Here is a 19,829-nt window from a genome sequence, read left to right as displayed (position 1 = left end):
TCAGGCATGCGTCCAGGTCAAACAGAAATAGGTTTCCAGGTCCAATGTTTCCTTCTATTTTGCATGCACAGAACTGGACAGAATGTCACATTAGCACCTTACAGAGGTTACATAAAGCAATGTTTAGTCAAAGCAACAATGGATTCATGAATATCTAAAGGCTTAGAATAAGTAAAATCACAACTATTTCTGTACTAAATCTACTTCTTCCTTATGAAAGCAATGTGTGGAAACTATGTTGGTTTCTAATTTCTAAATATACACAAACTATTTGTAAGATTAAACAATTGTGATTTAACTACACACTTGTTTTGTTGGCAGCAAATTTGGCACAATTCTATAATTTTATGTTGTGCCACACAGAAATTTTATGATTTAATTCTGATCCTTCATTATTGTTTAGAGAAGTTGTGGGACAATGGGATTCCATGTAAAGAAGAAAGTAATATTAATGGATGTCAGCTTGTTTATATTGTAGCACATATACCAGATGGAAAAATAACTGGGAATCCGCGTATACTGTGCTCCTCCAAGTCATGGCATCATCAACAATTTCAGCTCTGAGTCATTACATTAGTCCATGGGAACCTCCATCGTTACTAGCAGAACCTAGGACAATAGGAAAATTAGATGAGATAATTTACAGCCTGAAGATGGCCATAGGTGGAGATGAGGATGGCAGGCAAATGGAATTAAATACTCAGTAGGGAGATCCAGGTGATGCTGCAAAACATTTTCAATGGAGTTCTTGCCTTAAGTCTTCAGTCTGGACTAGGTTCATGCTGGCAAGTTTTACAAATGGCAATCAAATCTTTTTTTGATGCCCAAAGGTAACAAGTTTTTAATGGCTTCTTCACATCATTAAGAAAACTTGTGGGCTTGTGCTATAGGAGCTTCAAAGTCCATCATTTTCACACTAGGATTGCCCTGTATATCATGGACAATGAAAAAGGTCTAAACTTTCAGCAATCCAATACCAATAGGTATTGTAGAAAAATGAATATGAGTCAACCATTCCACCACTTTTCCAACAAAGTAAATAATATTGAATCATTATTGTACACCAGACTTAAAACTAAGTATTCACTGAAGCCAAAGGCAATCAAACTTTAATGAACTACCCACATCAAAATGTAATAAATACAAGAGCAAGACTGGTTTATAATTCCTACACTCTGCTAGTTAAGTTTGGTGTATGAATTTTATCCAACCTTTTTTCAAATTTCCCCCTGGGATGATGACATGTTATGCTGGATAATACTTGATACAGACTTCTTCATGTATAACCACTGGTAGACATTGACATAGAGGTCAGCAAAACCCAAGCAATCCTAACCATTCTAGCTCTACACCTTTCTATTCCCTTTCCACATACCCCTTGCTTCAACTGAGCCACTGAAGCTTTTTGAATCAGTGGCCTTCTGAGGCCATGGTACTATTTGAAATATTGTCCCTTGGGATAAGCAAAGGGATTTAAATAAACTTTGGGTGGGTGCAAAAGCGTACATGAAGATGTATGTATATCCAGAACATGTTGGCAGCGGGGGGCCTGGGGGATTTGAAGGCAAGCGTGCCTTCATGTGCCATTTGTCTCCTATCACCTTCCTCCTGACTCATCTGCTGTCCTCCACTTCTGACCTTTTGCATATCCCTCATTTCAATCACTCTTTTCACAAATAAGTCTTCACCCCCCATAGCCCTCATTAAGTTTCACCACACCTCTTTCCTCCTTTAAAGATATTGCTGCTTATTATCTGTTTGTGTGTTGCCCACAAAATATGTCTGATACCAGTCTTGTAGAGGACCCATGGAGATCTTCAAATTATTTTTTAAAAAGAGCTGGAATGTTGAGTTCACAAGATCCAAAACAAAGCATGCAGAATATTAAACAAAAGCCCTTTTAAATTTAAATTCTTATTTGGGGATTTTTGTAAACTTACAGATTAAGGACAAATATTTTTGAGTCATGGAATCATACAGCATGGAAACAGGCATTTCAGCCCATCTCATCCATTCTAACCAATATGTCCATGCAAGCTAGTCCCATTTGCCTGTGTTTATTCATATCCTTCTAAAACATTTCTCCATGTACCAGTCCAAGTATATTTTAAACCTCTTTAGCTTCCTCAGGCAGCCTTTTGCCTTTCATCTTAAACCAAACTGCTCTAGTTTTAAATTTCCTTACCCTGTTAAGACTGAGATCATCCACTTTACCTATTCCTTCTATGACTGCATATATTTATAAAGTTCATCCCTCAGCATCCTAACACAATGGTAATTCAAACAACTTAGAAACAATGTACAATTATAACACAATTATAACTTGCCCCTACAAAGTACCCAGGACATCTTTAGGGAACGCTGTCTCAGAACGGCAACGTCCATTATTAAGGACCTCCAGCACCCAGGGCATGCCCTTTTCTCACTGTTACCATCAGGTAGGAGGTACAGAAGCCTGAAGGCACACGCTCGGCGATTCAGGAACAGCTTTTTCCCCTCTGCCATCAAATTCCAAAATGGACAATGAAGCTTTGGACACTACCTCACTTTTTTTAAAATACAGTATTTCTATTTTTTGCATATTTTAAAAAACCTATTCAAATACATGTAATTGACTTACTTGCTTATTTATTATTGTTTATTTATTTATTATTATTTTTTTTCTCTCTCTGCTAGATTATGTATTGTTTTGAACTGCTGCTGCTAAGTTAACAAATTTCACGTCATATGCCGGAGATAATAAACCTGACTCTGATTCCTTATCACTATTCAAGGTCCCAAACAGTCACTCCAGGTGAGGAGACACTTCACCTGTGAGTCTGTTGTGGTTGTCTACTGTATCCGGTGCTCCCAGCGCAGCCTCCTCGACATCGATGAAGGCAGACGTAGATTGGGAGACGGCGTTAAACAAGTACATTCACTCTGCCTGCTACAAAAGGCAGGTTTTCCCAGTGGTTTTAATTCTACTTCTGACATGTCAGTCCGTGACCTCCTCTATAGCCACGATGACACCACTCTCAGGTTGGAGGAGTTACACCTCATATTCTGCCTGGATAGCCTCTCATTTGATGGAATGAGCATTGATTTCTCTAACTTCCAGTAATTTTTCCGTCCATCCTTATCGCTTCTTTCCATTCCCCATTCTGGCTCGCCTTTATCCCTTCTCTTCTAGCCAGCTATCACATCCATATGTGTCCTTCCACCTTCCCTTATTCCCTCGGTCCACTACCCTCCCCTATCAGATCCCTTCTTCTTCAGCACTTTACCTCTTCCACTTATCCCCTCCCAGCTTCTCACTTCATCCCCCCCCCCCGTCCCACCCTAAACACCAACCTTCCCCCCAACACGATTTCACTTATCACCTGTCAGCTTGTACTCCTGCTCCCCTTCCTTCTCATTCTGGTTTCTACCCCCTTCATTTCTGGTCCTGATGAGGGGTCTCAGCCCAAAACATTGACTGTTTATTCCCCTCCATAGATGCTGCCTGACTTGCTGAGATCCTGCAGCATTTTGTGGGTGTTGCTTCAGATTTCCAGTATCTGCAGAATCTCTAGTGCTTACAAATATAGCACCTTATTCAGCACAACCTGAAGTACTTTGTATCTAATGGAATATTAATTAATAACTTAATTACAAATATTAAATCCATAAAATTAGCATTCTTGCCTGGTTGGTAAGCAGGTGGGTTTAAAGGAAAGCATAACCATTAAATAATAAAATTCAGTATTAAAATTATGTTAAAAATAACAATGTATTCAGAAAAAAAGAACAGAATGTAACTGGCACTGCCAGTGACCAGAATAGACATTATGAAGTTAGAACAGGCTAATAGCAACTTCTTGTTTGTTGTCAGTGGCCAGGCTCATCACGAACAATGATGAGATGGTCTACAGAGAGGAGGTGGAAGAGCTCGAGGCTGGGTGCCAGGCAAATAACCTCTTCCTCAATGTCAACAAGACAAAGGAGATGGTTATCAACATCAGGAGAACTTGTACCACTCATTCTCCCCTCCAAGCCCCAGGGAATGCACATCTCACACAGCTCTCACGGTCCCAGAACACATCCTGCAGAGTCAGGAAAGCTCACCAATGCCACTGCTTCCTGAGGAGGCCGAACATCCAAATTCACATCATTTTATAAATGCACAGTCTTACACGCTCCATCACCTCATGGTATGGAAACTGCACTGCAGTAGCCAGGAAGGCTCTACAACTTGTAGCCAAACTGCCCAATGCACCACTGGCACCAGCTTACTCACCATCAAGGGGATGTACAGAGAAGTGACAGCAAAGGGCCAGTAACATCACGAAGGATCTCACCCACCCTGCTCATGGACTGTTTGCCCCACTCCCATAAGGGAAAAGGCTATGCAACATCAACACCAGGACCACCACACTCAAAAACAATTCCTTTCCCCAAGCAGTAAGGCTGATCAACACGTCTACCCCTTAACACACCCTTCTGCACCCCCAAACACTGCTACTTTATTATTTCTTGTCAATCAACTTATATATGGACACAGCTAAGCCCTATGCCACATTATGGACATACAATAAATCTATGTATATAAGCTTTCTTATGAATTTACTGTATATTTACTGTGTTTTGTTATTATTATCATTGTGTTCATTATCTTTTGTGTTTTTTTTTGTGCTGCATCTGATCTGGAGTAACAATTATTTGTTCAGGAAATGACATTAAACAATCCCAAATCTTGAATGCATAAAGGATGTATTATAGGCAGCAACATAACAACTGCATTTACTGAGGTGTGGGAGACCTAATAACAGAGAAGCATTGAACTTAAATTAACCTGTCAATATATTACAAAATTAGTATTTCATTTATCTCTGAGTACTTAATGAGATCTAATTTTTCATGACTTGTACACAATATCTTAGTAATGTTGTAATATATATTTTTTGAAACTTTCCAATAGTGATTTAATGTTGAGTTCGTTACTTTGTTACTGAAGTGAAATGATATTTGGAATGGAAACACAGTGAGAAATGAGGACTAATAGAGTTGTGACACTGTGGTACTAGGAATGTTTTTCAAAGTTAAAATGGAGTCTATTGCCCACATGGACAAGAACACATATGTACAGTTGCAATTAAAAAAAACTTATTTTCAACAGCATCACAGGTACACAACATTATGTAAGCAGCATTCACAGGAAAATCAGAAATTAACTATCAATTATACAATTAGACAAAAAAAAAGCAAGTCCATTTTAGTGCAAAGTGATCAGAGTGGTAGTGTTGCTTAACTGTAGTAGTGATTAGGGTTTTGTCAATCAGATCAGGAACCTCCCCAAGCTCTCCACATTACTATTTTTGAATGAAGACAGAATTTCTAATATAGCTATCGATATCTATCAGCTGAAACAGATGGATAAGTGGGAAGACTCTTTTCACAATAATCACCTCTGCTCATTCGCCAGACTCTGCTGAAACTCCATCCTTGAAATAACTTAAATATAGCGATCAATTGTGAACTTGCGAAACAAAATATTGCCTCTTCTACTCTGAAATACATCTACCATTAACTCATGTGAACAGGTTTCTAAATTATCCTTCAAGAATAGGGGATTTCACTCATTAAGTACCAAATATTTTCAAACGTCCGCTCATATTTTCAGCCATGTACTATATGTAAAACATTGATCACTAACTTTGGCTGACAAATTCTATAGAAATACAAAAACTTAGAGGGCCACAGATATCTTCAAGGTCAACATTTTTTGAATAAATATACATGCTAGTTACAAACAAAAGTCTGTGGTTAAAGCAGATGGAAATGAAAAGTGAAGTAGTGATGAAAACATCAGGAACATGGTAAGTTCAGCTGAGGGAATACAACAACAGTGAACACATTCACTTGGACATATACCCGATTAACAAAATGATTTGCAGACAAATACATATGAATAATCCACTAAGAAGGCCATACTGACAAACCCTAGGCAGCATAAAACATGCAACAGTAAAAGATAACGAGTAACGACTGGAAAAACAAATAATGTTGACAGCTGTGTTCAATCCTTTCATCCTGCAAATAAAGCTCAATCCTGGACCCTGGTCCTTCAGTAGAAAGGAAAGATAGTGCAAGTTTTATTCTAACGAAAGCGTTGCTTTGGTCCTCAAAGCGTTACCTGCTGTGTGTAATATACAGCTTATACTGACCTACGATACGAATAGGTTTTATGTTTAAGTCTAGTATGGGAATTAAACTTGATCACTGCCAAGCCACTTCTCAATATTGGGGTATTTCAAAGTTCCATAAAATTATAAAAAAACTGTTTAGATTACATCCACAAAATGCTAGCATCCAGAATATGGAAATAACAGCCTATTAGACAGCCAACATTGCTTTAATCTTTTAAGGAACTCTCCAGCAATCATCATTCATCATGAATTGTCAGAACCTACAAAAGAAATCAGTGGTGCTCAGTTTGAAATCTCCAGGACCCATTTTACTTCTATGTGCTGAAATGGATTTATTTTCCAATAGACAGCAGCCCAAGAAGGTGTCCTTATAATTTACTGCATGTATGGTAGCTTTTGTAGTTCAGCCATGTTTAACAAATATGTAGTCTAGTTACTTAGAAAAGTGACTGAATTGTTGACACACATTTCAGAGCTTTAAACGTATCCCTTATGTGGTTCCTCAAATGCAAACTATTTAATTTAAACAGCATACACTTACAAGTATAACAGCATGCATTATTTAACTCCACAAAGAACTTGTGTCAGAAACTTTAGTAAGTTACTTTCTTGACATCCATTCAACACAACACAAGCTCAAGTATGGTAAAAGAAACAATATGCCTTAACATAAGCAGATTCACAGAAGCTACTTTCAGTTCATAAAACTAGCTCTTATTTGGAATCCTTCCGTTAGTAATATTTTTTGCCTATCCCAATTCAAACCTGACATCAAAGGAAATACCTGGCCATTTTGCTTCGACAGTTTTATGCTATTATGTTTGCACTTCATATATCATAAGCAAACAAAGATGGCCTGTCTGATGGACACTAATCATAATCACTGAGGCTTTCACTTATTTTCTCCAAATTAAAGTCTGGAACCTCTGTTTATTGCTTCCTCTGTTGATTACTTTTTTTCCATAACACCATTTAAGCAGTGTTACCCATTCAGTGTCACATTTAAATTAGTCACACTGCCTCGAAGAAAGAAAGAGGAGTCATACTAAGTTGGCTTCAACCTTGTGCTGTAATGGGAAACATGAGTATTAAAAGTCTTTTTTTCAAACAACATCCTGCGGACAAAGCACCTTTTGTTTCTTATTAGTAAATCCATTTAAATAGATAATTGAAAGCAAGGCAAAATACTTTGATGGTCCCACGAAAGCTTTAATCTGCTCATATTCATATCAGAAAAATGCTGCAAGCAAAGCCAGCTGAATAATTGACTAATAAAAAGGGGGGGGGAGAGAGAGAGAGAGAGAGAGAGAAAGAGAGAGAGAGAGAGAGAGAGAGAGAGAATGTAACTGCTTCTGCTACTGAGTGTGCTATAATAGGAAACTATATATTCTACAATAAGAACAACACAAGCTTTCTATTAGGCCAAGATAAAACAAAATGTACATAAATCAGAGTAAAAGGTCTATTTTTCCCTGGGCCCTCTTAAATAGAAATATATCAATCAGGCTATCTGCAGAATAACAATACTGACAAAGGCACCCAAAACTCTTCACTAAAGTCTTTAACTGGTATTTATAATACAGGAGGATGAGAAACGATTTTTTTAAATAAAAGGGAGAAAAACTGGAGTGCATTTTCAAATGGCTTTTCCTAATTTTGAAGAATTCTATATAGAGAATATTTGTGAATACTTCAAAAGCATCTTCACACCAAAACAGCTCCAAACACAAATGGCTCAATAATGTTATGGGACTGGCTTTTTATGAGTATATTGAGCATCTTTTTTAAGTTTGCCCTTTGACTTTGGAATTTTGTCTTTCCTGGCATTTCCCAGACTTACAATTCTTACGAGTTAGGACAATTCGACTTCCACAATGATCCAGTATTATCTTGCTTGATATAGATTGCCACAAGTGTGATCAAATTATAGCAGTCATTGTCCAGTTATAATGCTCTTTATTATCATAGGACTGGTCTCACAACCAATGGCAGCTTTGGGCCCGTACTCACTGGAATTTAGAAAAATGCAGGGGGATCTCATTGAAACCTACTGAATGTCGAAAGGACTAGATAGAGCAGAAGTGGAGAGAATGCTTTCTATGGAGGGGGTATCCAGAACTAGAGGGCACAGCCTCAAAATTGAGGGGAAACCCTTTAGAACAGAGGCGAGGAGGAATTTATTTTAGCCAGAGGGTAGCAAATCTCTGGAATGCTCTGCCGCAGACTGTGGTGGAGGCCAAGTCTGTGAGGATATTTAAGGTGGAAATTGACTGTTTCCTGACCAGTCAGGGCTTCAAAGGATATGGCAAGAAGGCAGGTGTATGGGGTTGAGTGGGATCTGGGATCAGCCATGATGGAATGGCAGAGGAGACTCAATTGGCCAAGTGGCCTAATTCTGCTCCTATGTCTTATGGTCTTGTGATCCCACATTAAGGAATCTTTAGCTTGTTATTTCATGTTTTTATTATTAATTGCTATTTATTTATATGTGTATTTGCACAGTTTTTTTGTCTTCTGCACTCTGCTAGATCATTGAGTCCTGTTATAGTTACATTCTATATATTTACTGAGTATGCCTGCTGTATGTACTCTGATAATAAAATTTACTTTGAACCTTGAACTTTGGATTTAAGGGTTCAAATTGTAAAGTCACGGTGATTCAAGATGTATTGTCTCCAAATGAAGTAGTGTGAGGAAATGATTTTGTCGTCACTTTTTAGGCTAAGTCTTGAATGACAACTAAGAACAATATACTCAAGTGCAAGGCTTCTGACTCAACAAACAGCTCCAAAAGAAAAATTATGACTGCTTTAATACTGGGGAAATTTAACATTCATGTCACACTGGAAACTGATGCATGTGCCGAATAACTTAGGCTATGTGTTGTTGTCACAGACTGAACAAAGGATGTCATCTTCCGGACACCTCAGATAAAACTTTCAAACCATGGGGCTATTCTTGCTGAGAGTTCCAAAGTAGAGGCTGAGTCAGTAAAGATGGCAGAGGAATAACAGAGTTTGATTTAAGGTGCTAATTGAGGAAAACATGCAATTAAAGCAAAACTGATGGAGCTATCATAATTTAATTCTCAGGATTTATTATCCTGACAGCAGTATTGAATTTTTGACTTGGATTCTATGCCTTTAGAGTGGATGATTTTTTTTTAGACACTGTGGGATTTTCTGCACTGCGAATGAGAAATAATTACAGAGCAGCCTAAAGCAGCAAGCTGTCAGTTGAAGACTGGAAGAAATGAGGCAGACTGCCCATACAGAAGCACCAAAATTGAAGCAATAATCTGATAGCATGTTAACAGATATGCACTAGATTTGCTGGCAACCCATCAAATCTACACCATCTGCTAGGAAATATATTTTCCAATTGGGGAGTATCCAAGAAGAATATCTCCACTATATGCATCCAATGTTTTTAGATTTTCTTTAGAGAAATAAAATGTTAACTCTTTGTGTAAGGGACACAAGGAACAACACTGATTCTTTCTCAGAAAATGAAGTTTATTTTTTCCCCAGTGGAAAAGATTATTTGAAATAAATTTCAGGCAGATAGCACAGGATTAGGCAGTGGGGATTCTATAGTGAGCATTGTTCAGGTGATGAATGCACTACAATTTCTTCTCTATTGACATCAATTGTATCTTGTGGGCAATGGGAAAAAAGAGACGATGATTGTGAAATTCTATCATCAATCATCCCTGCAGTATGTAGGTGCCAAACGCAGACATGAACTGATTCTGTGCAAGCTGCAGCCTTGAATTGTTGAAGTGATTTCAAAGAGTCACTGATTGCAACAAATACCTAGAGATATTTTAATGGAATTATCAATGTCACCCCAATTTAAAATGAACTACATGTACAATTAGCTCCATAAACATGGAAGTATACTAATCAATCCTCTTGGCTTGACAACTATATATAAAATTTCGTTTCAATGCAGATTACTAATAGGTCCATTGAAGAAGTATTCATGGCTCAGCTGTGGTGTAAGTAGCCTGCGTGATATAAAATATTGATTCAAATTAAATTAAATTGTGGTATATACTGCATCTTTACCAATTAACTTTAGTCAATTAATGATAATTCATAAAACCCTTAATAGTTCACTCTTTAAGATTATGTTTCAAGTAAAAGGCATTATTTTAATTGCATACAACGTGATACAGTAATTTAATCTCAATGTTACTCAGCAGTTTATGTAACTTATTGAATATCAGTTCAGTACACTGACAACAACATAAACCAAAAACAATATATAAAATAAAGTGGTTTAATTTTCTTAAACTTCAAAATTACCGTATATAGAAAGTATATAATACAAATAAATGATGCAAAAACAAACAGGTAAATTGTAGTGAAGTTACAATCTTGCTTGATTTGAGCATTTTATTAACTTAGGTTTAAAGTAATCTGGTACAAAGTAAATTGGGTAATAAAATGATGTTCAAGGCAAAGGTGGTGCTCATTTGGTCCATCATGTTCATGCTATCCAAATAATCAATTATTTAGTTGAAATTGATAGCCTGACTTTTACTGACGGGGCCTAGCAGGGATTCATGTGGAAAGGACAGAAACTTGTCTGCAGATATTTGTTGGGTGGAAGAACTGTTCAGGATGCTATGGCACTTTACAACATTTAAGAGTCAAACACACGGGAAATGGCCTTTTGACCCAACACATCCATGCTGACTGTGCTGCCCAGCATGCTCGTCCCATCTGCTTGCATTCAGCCTACAGACCTCTAAACCTCTCCTTCCTATGCACTTAACTAGGTGGCTTTTAAATAATGTTAATAATTCCAAGAAGAACAAAAATGTAACATTGCTAAGACTTCTAAAATCACCAATATCTACAACTAAAAATAACGAAAAGAAAATGTTAAAAATGTGAAGTTTCACTAAAAGAACAAATAATTCTGTCTCCTCTGAGATGAATGGGAATGCAGATTGTGGGCCAGGTCTATGCTGATGCAGTGTAACCTGCTCAGGAACCTGTAGAGTAACCTCACAAGTACTTCAGAAAGCTCAATTGTATTTCATGTGGTGTGCATGAACTGGGAAGATATTAACAGAGTTTGCTCAAGTGAAGTGCTGAATTAGTTGGCCCTTCAGGGCAGAACCTCCCAGTTCCACCAAACTACCCAAAACCCGGGAAAGCCAACATGAATATATTGCAAGGACTTACAACTGAATGATGTAGAAGCTTAATATTGATTAAAAGGAACCTTCTGATGTTGCAATGCTTGGAAATAAATAGATATTATGCCAGGAAAAACTCTTTGACCTATGATCTGATGTTATGCATTTTCACATGTTGTCCAACTAAATTAAGATGCATCTAAGGATATCCATTAAAACAGATTTAATGGACCAGATAATAGAAGTTTAGGAATGCGAAAAAAGACTATAGAAGTTGAAGGCCTTTTAAAGGCCAAAGTCAGTCCAATTATTTCCTGGCAGCACAGAATAAAAAAAAATCCTTATAATCATTTTTATGCTTCTATAACATTGATCTAGTTGTATAATCATGTACATGTAGTATAATAGGATACCCATGAGCCAAATCATAATGTCAATTGACAAAAAAGTGCTATTCAAGCTAAACTGTTTGATTTGTAGTTTATTGTATTTCCTTGTCATGAAAATGACTTGGTAAAAGTTAGCACATCTAAATTGCTCTAATCTTTTTGACATAAAGCAAACTAAGACTTTCACACTGGCTAGTTATGTACAGAGAAATACAATATTTGTGTTGTCAAGGTGATCCCTATGTTATATACCTTTTGGCAAATTGCTGTAGATAGCTGAAAATGATCTTTCTTTGAAGAGCAGAAATTAAAAAATAAAAATGAATTTAAGACAATATTATAGCATTTTTGTGCAGAAAAGTCTCCAAAGAACATGCTTTTGTTAAACAAATTACGGTCCTCAGTCATGGAACATCTCATTTCTTCACTCCAAATTGAAGCAGCTATTAATTAAAAGTATATTAGGCAAATAAACCCAAGTGTAGTTCCAATTTAAAAATACATTCATCTGAAATGATAGAAGGAATGGCTACTGGCCCTGTGACAGGAAGTTCTATCTTCATAAATCTGCAAGAGAGGAAAGCAACACGAATGAACCCTACAAAAGAACGGCCCAGATGACAGCTTGAGGAAGGCAAACCTTTTGATCAGTTCCTTGAAATATAAGCTGCAGGAAGCTAGAACATTTTGATGGACTTCAAACTCTTTGCCTTCAACAGTTATTTTCAGGTCTGTAAACTCTTTCGCTCTGCGCTGCTGGTTCAACTCCTTCAACATTTCTGCAGAACAGAGAAGACAGACATTGCCAGGGTTCCCATGACGAAATTTTTGAATGAATTAAAGAAACAAATACCTGGTAAACTCTAGCTGAGTCAGACATGTTAACGTTTGCACATAAAGGGCAATGGCAAAAAAATAAAATTCATTGATACAATGTGCAAAAAAAGAAGCACACATACTTGGTTTAATAAACAAAAGAACTAAAGAAATCCTCTCAGAAATTGAAGGGCAAAATAAAACTAAAGACAAAACTAAAGACAAAAGACAATATGAGTCTCAGCACAGAAAGACAAGAGGAGAAAATGAAACAATTAAAATATTTATATTACCTACTAATTACTATATAGAATCAACCCCATCAAATAAAAAGACTGAATACTTCAGTTTGAGAACTTACTGTTTCATTGAAATATGGCACAGTAAACTGAAAATAAAAGACACTAAGAACTCAATTGGCTAGAGCAAAATATACCTGGAGGAACAAGAAGGGTTCATTAAAAATGTTGAAACTCACTTCATGAATTTTAAAACTGTCAAGCAACAAATATATTCCTATTCATCTAGAATTTATCTTTGACTTGATAGGGATTATTAAATTTATAAACGTTATTACTTTGGCACAAAATGCAAATGGAACATGTCTGAAATTAAACAGATTGCTTATCAGTTTTATGTGTTTGAAACTGGTAAACATTAAGCATTTACACTGAAATAAAACATTTGATCTGATACAGCCTTGTAGACAGAAGTTTAAATTATTAAGAATGTTGTTTAGCAGAGATAACTTAATACATTGTGCTTTTATAAAAACTATTGAAATATGCTTACAAATGCTAAAAGCTAAAATACCTGTGAGAGCCGAATTGATTGACTGGTTGCAGCCATTCATTTGAATTTATGAAATTGGCCCTAGCAGTAGTATAAAGTAGCTACCCATTTTAAATGCTTCTTTTTCTTTTAAGGTAATGAAGAAGATAATCAGGTGGGTTTCTGATCCAGCACCACCCATTCTGCCCTATTGCTGAAGACCAATTTCACCTCCCAGTGAACCTAAGTTCAGTTGTGTAATTACTGAGTGATGTCTAAAATGGGCTAATTTTTAAACATGGAGGAAAGGACAGATTCTAATCAGTTACAGAACACAGACGTTTGTATAAAACTTACCTATGCAAGAAACTTATGCCCTTTATTTAGTTTTATCAGTATTCAGTATTACTCCTGAAGAGTGAACCATATTAATTCAGGAACAGATAGGTGAAGCTCCAGTCTGTAAAAATGTATTTTCCTTTTAAAAATGAATGATCCTACCATGTCCCCACACTTTCATTGTGAGAACAGGGTGAAAAAAGTAACTTTGATGATGCTTAGATTTAAAAAATTGAGAAAGATAATAAATGTAATAACCCTTTATGAAGAAGTTGTTTCTTTTCGTTTGAAAACCACACGTGCACTGTATCGTCATTAGCACTGTTAACCATAGATCATTCTATACCTATGTTGCTTAAATTCAGGAAATTATTGCAACTTAATATTAAATCATAAATTTCATAATCTGTGTGCTCCGCGATTCTTTTTGGCACAGATTGTCTATAGGCCTCTAATTCCACCTCCTAGAATAGGGGCTCCTCATTCAGTCACAGGGCTGAATAATCCTTGTGACTTCTCCATAGTTTCTCAGGTTGCCCTTCAAGTTTACTCTCCTTTAAAAAAAATCCATTAACACAAAGGGCTCCTTCAAGAACACCAATTAGCTCTGCAGCGCAGAGGTAGAATTTGTCCAGTGGAGAGATCTGAGCTGAAGAGCCAGTTGGGACTGAAATTCAATCAATTCCAATCATACATAGAAGATATTGGATGACAAAAAAACAATCAACATTTCCATCTCAGTTTTTCTAAGGATCACATTTCAAATTAACTCCGGTCCACTTCTTACCTTTTTAATGATTCCAATCCCAATTTTCATTGGATTAGCTATATTCTAAATCTGACTATACTTATTTCTCCAGTTTTCCAGCTTCAATACACTCTTCAATTCATTAAATTCTGAACACTGATGTCACCTTTGCAAGGTTCAAACAAGAGCAACATTCCATTCCCCATGTAATAAATAGTTCTTTCCAACATTATTTGTGCACACAAACTTGTGCATTTTGTACCCATAACTTGTAGTTTCTTTCCTATATAATTAGCCCCAACTTGCTTCTTTAGTTAGAATGTTCCCATTAAATCTTTTAACAGGGAAAAATAATTTAATTTTTCCCATAAGTCCTTTCATTTGTTTCATCAGTGTTTCATTTTCCACATTCATGTATGTTGAATGACAATTAAACTTGAACTTGAAAAATAAGCAGAGTTCCTTTACAAGCCATTGCTGAGGAGTTTAGGGTTTGCAGCTAAATAGTGAAGTATGGGACAACAGAGAGAGATGTCCATAAAGATGTAGTGATTTCTATGGTTAAAAAAAAAATCCTCTCTCCCAATGTATCCACTTACAGTCCAGGCATCAATTCAGGATGGTTCCTAGCCTCCAACTGTAAGAAAGTTATCAAGTTGGTCGAGCAGGAAGCACACAAAGAGAACTCACATTTTTAGTTAATACTTTAAACATTTAACAGAAGACTAAATAATGTCTGGAACTTATTATCATCAAATAAACATTTTTTTAAGATTGGGAGTGGTAAAATTATAATCTGAAATACTCAGAATACTGTAATCCCCCTACATAAAATTAGATCTTTTAGGACCAGATATTTTACCAATAATTAAGGCCTAGTATGCCATTAAAAACACACTTAAACCTGGTGGCAGCAAAATGCTAAATTTTGTACGATTTTTAAGAGCAGGACCGATCTCTTAAATTTAGGTCAACTTATTTTACAAGGTGCCACACGTGAGGCTGCTTACCAAGTTAAGAGCCCATGGTATTACAGGAAAGTTACTAACATGGTTAGAGCATTGGTTGATTGGTAGGAAGCAGCGAGTGGGAATGAAAGAGTCCTTTTCTGGTTGGCTGCCACTGACTACTGGTGTTTTGCATGGGTTGGTGTTGGGATCACTTCCTTTTATGCTGTACATAAATGATTTAGATGATGGAATAGATGGAATAGATGGCTTTGTTGACAAGCTTGCAGATGATACGAGGATTGCTGGAGGGGTAGGTAGTGTTGAGAAAACAGGTAGGATGCAAAAGGACTTAGACAGATTAGGAGAATGGGCAAGAAAGTGGCAAATGAAATACAATGTTGGTAATGCATGGTCATGTACTTTGGTAGTAGAAATAAATGTGTGAACTATTTCCTAAATGGGGAGAAAATCCAGGAACCTGAGATGCAGAGAGATTTGGTCTACAAAGAACAAAAACAAAACGTATGTTACTTAAAAAAAAAATCAGAAAACAGCAATCAAAATTCTTTGGACACATCACACGAAGAAAGACGTTAGAACATTTAGTTACAACTGGAAAGCTGGAAGGAAAAAGAAGCAGAGGCAGAGAGAGAATGAAAATGACAGACGGATTAACACCATGGTTAGAAACAGGGGAAGCAACAACTACAATTCGGAGGGTCAGGGGCCATGATAGATGGAGAGACATGATTGTCCACGCTGAACAGCAAGGCACCTGAACTATGTGCAGAACATTCTGAAGGCTGACTTGTAGGTTGTGTTGGTGGCGAGGAAGACAAATGCCATGTTCACATTCATTTCAAGAGGTCTAGAATACAAGAGAAAGGATGTGATGCTGAGGCTTTATAAGGCACTGGTGAGGTTTTACCTTGAGTATTGTGAACAGTTTTGGGCCCCTCATCTTGGAAAAGATGTGCTGGCATTGGAGAGGGTCCAAAGGAGGTTCACAAGGATGATTCCAGGAATGAAAGGGTTATGATACAAGGAACGTTTGATGGCTCTGGGTCTGTACTCACTGGAATTCAGAAGGATAAGGGGGGATCTCATTGAAACCTTTTGAATGGTCTAGGAAAAGAGGGCACATCCTTAGGACAGAGGGGCACCCTTTCAAAACAGAGATATGGAGAAATTTCTTTAGCCAAAGGGTGGTGAATTTGTGGAATCTGTTGCCACATGCAGCTGTGGAGGCCAAGTGGTTAGGTATATTTAAGTTAGAGATTGATAGGTTCTTGATTGGACAGGGCATCAAAGGTTATGGGCAGAAGGCTGGGAACTAGGGTTGAGGAAGAGTCAGAGAACAAAAGGATCAGTTATGATTGAATGGTGGAGCAGACTCGATGGGCCAGAAGGCCTAATTCTGCTCTTGTGTCTTATGGTCTATTTTCTTTGATTATGACAACATCGCCTAAACACTTAGAAAGTGGAGCAAAATGTGGGGATTCACCTTTAAAAACACAACTGTGGAAACTGCCAAAACTGCTATTGTTTTATATATAATAGTTTTTGTCTTCAAACACAAAATTCAGGCAAGGACATGAACCTAGCTTAATATCACTGTGTCCTCATGCCAAAAATGGATGGCAAATCCACATAATGATCATTGAGTACTGTCAACACTCATTGTTCTTATTTCAGATTCACTGACCTTGGTCTTGGTAATAATCTTTTTCAATAGTAATTACTGGTTCCAAATATAATTCTTCTCATGCTCTATATTAAAGCGTACAATCTACCATTTTGAAACTCTTCTGTGAGCCTGTATCTGATATGTAGCTCTACTGGAAGTAGGTGACTTTCATTAAGCTTTCTCTCCGTGATAATTTGTTCAGTATTTTTTGCACTGAATCCTTTTTGTTCCTTTCGTATCATTTTCAGTTTTGTCCATTGAATGTTAATAACATTATGAAAATTAAAGGAGGGTGAAAAATGCACTGGAGCCACTGATGTATGGAGCATCACAGTGGTTTCATGCATTATACCACTTAATGCCTAAATTAAGCTGTCAAGATAAATGCCTAGAAAGTCATTCCCACTTTGAAGTACCAGGTAATTTATTTGTGCAATGCACACTGTCTATGAACAACATTCAGTTGGAATGCGTCTATATACCGCATTTGGTGCTACAATCCAGAAGGAATTTCTAGGCAAAACCACTCTTCCAAATGGACCAAGAGTAACATTAGAAGTTAAACAGATACTCCTTCAAAACTATTAGTAGAGGCCAGCGAGCAGGTTGCTCATGTCTCCTCTTGACCACAGGTGTGCCCATCAGACCTGAAGAGGGAGAAAATAGGGAGAGAAAAGCAAGTGGACAACAAAAGTTTCCCGAGACTTAAGCATGTCAAACTCTCAGATCTGTGCTATTTCAGCCATTAATCAAAAATTGAAGACTTTTAATCAAGTAATACAACGTACAGTTGTAACAGATTTAGTTCCACATAAATGTCCCTCAGCACGTTTTCCCAATTCGAGGTCACACATTAATCACTGTAAATAAATCACACTCCATTAAAGTGAATCAGTAGTTCTTTGGAGTTGGATTTTATTTGGCACAGAACTCCCAGAAAACAGACATTGACATAACAGCAATGTTCCAAGAACATGTTGTGCTTCAGTGTGAACAAATTCCAAAAAATGAAAGCCTCCACCACACAAATGTCCTTCCCAACACAACCACCAACCTATTAGGTTAAAGTTCAAGTTTAATTTAAAGGGATTTTACCAAATACACAAAAAAAACTACCTTAGAAGAAAAACACTGAAGAGCTTTGAATGGCATCTCAAACTATGATTGATGTTTTCCAGAAATGAAAGGATATGGGTTCAAAAAGAGAGAAGCAAATGGGAGAGGAGAATAAATTTAGGCGTGACCCCTGGGAAAATTACTGGAGCAACCCAGTATAAACATGGTGTGCCATTTGATAACCTAAGGCAGAGCAAAAACCTTCAGGAGAGTTATTCCAACTCTCTTTACCATTAGAAATGTGACTGACAGCACAACATACTGCAGCTGAGACACTTCAGAGATTAGTATGTTCATGTCAATAACTTCATGGTCTCAGCACTTTGGTAGAAAATCTTTTACACTGCCTTGTCTAAGAGTGAAAATTATCATTATTTCTTCAAAGATTTGAGTCTATTGGCAAAGCCGACAGTGGCTACCCAAAGTACCTTAGAACACTTCTTATGCAATATGACCTGCTTGACATTCATAAGACCATAAGACAAAGGAGCAGAAGTTGGCCATTCGGCCCATCGAGTCTGCTTTGCCATTTCATCATGAGTTGATCCAATCTCCTCTTTAGTCCCATTCCCCTGCCTTCCTACCATAACCTTTGATGCCCTGACTACTCAGAAACTTATCAATCTCTGCCTTAAATACACCCCATTGACTTGGCCTCCAGTACCTCCCGTGATTCACCACTTTCTGGCTAAAAGATGTTTTCACATCTCTATTCTGAATAGGCACCCTGCAATCCTCAAGTGATGTCCCCTCATACTAGACTCCCCCACCTTGGGCAACAACTTTGCCACATCCACTCTGTCCATGCCTTTCAAAATTCAAAATGTTTCTATGAGGTCCTCCCCTCATTCTTCTAAACTCCTAGGAGGACAGTCCAAGAGCGGTCAAACGTTCCTCATATGTTAACCCTCTCATTCCCGATATCATTCTACTGAATATTCTCTGAACCCTCTCCAATGTCAGCATATCCTTTCTTAAATAAGGAGCCCAAAACTGCACACAGTATTCCAAGTGAGGTCTAACCAGTGCCTTATAGAGCCTCAACATCACATCCCTGCTCCTATACTCTATTCCTCTAGAAATGAATGCCAACATTGCATTCGCCTTCTTCACCACCGACTCAACCTGGAGGTTAACCTTAAGGGTATCCTGCACGAGGACTCCCAGGTCCCGTTGCATCTCAGAACTTTGAATTCTCTTCCCATTTAAATAATAGTCTGCCCGTTTATTTCTTCTATCAAAAGAAGACCTCCCTGCACGTCCAAAGAAAAGTGATCACTATTTATCAAGATAAATTGAACAAAGAAAATAAACAATTTTCAGTAACTGTTCACAAACTTCCTGTGCCAAAAGGGAAAACCAAGCACTTTAACAGCAAACACTGTGTTGGAAGAATTAGGAGAGCTGCTGCTGCACCAGGTTCCAGCACTTGGAGTCTCTCATAGTTCAATGTCAATAGTTACACTAGGGTAATGAGAACCACCTTGTAAACTTCTGTTGGGGGTTGGAGGGGAAGTAGAGGGCATAACTCTTGGTCATAGGGTCCTGATCATGAAGCAGAGATTTGGGAGTAGTCTGGAAGGCTCAGTTGTCAGGGCCTACTTTTGCGATGACTGAGGCTCTCGTTTGCAGGGGAGGAGATCCAAATGCTGTAGGGGAGGAGAAGAGGGGGAAACTGAAAGGTGGAATAAATA

The 19,829-nt window shown here is 37.5% G+C and overlaps 1 protein-coding gene across 11 annotated transcripts in view; it reads right to left on the bottom strand.

Annotated features, from left to right (window-relative positions):
• LOC132400639 (kelch-like protein 29) overlaps nucleotides 1-19,829 on the bottom strand; it is a 436,778-nt gene that overhangs the window by 92,223 nt on the left and 324,726 nt on the right. For all 11 annotated transcript variants that reach the window (XM_059981820.1, XM_059981810.1, XM_059981815.1 and 8 more), the window contains one exon: nucleotides 12,349-12,487. In XM_059981820.1, the coding sequence (XP_059837803.1) occupies nucleotides 12,349-12,487 (139 nt within the window). The remainder of the gene's footprint in view (nucleotides 1-12,348; nucleotides 12,488-19,829) is intronic.

This window comes from Hypanus sabinus, chromosome 10, assembly GCF_030144855.1.
Source record: "Hypanus sabinus isolate sHypSab1 chromosome 10, sHypSab1.hap1, whole genome shotgun sequence".
NCBI classification, from domain to species: Eukaryota; Metazoa; Chordata; class Chondrichthyes; order Myliobatiformes; family Dasyatidae; genus Hypanus; species Hypanus sabinus.
The sequence above is the reverse complement of the archived record's forward strand: the minus strand, read 5'-3'. Positions and strand labels throughout refer to the sequence as shown.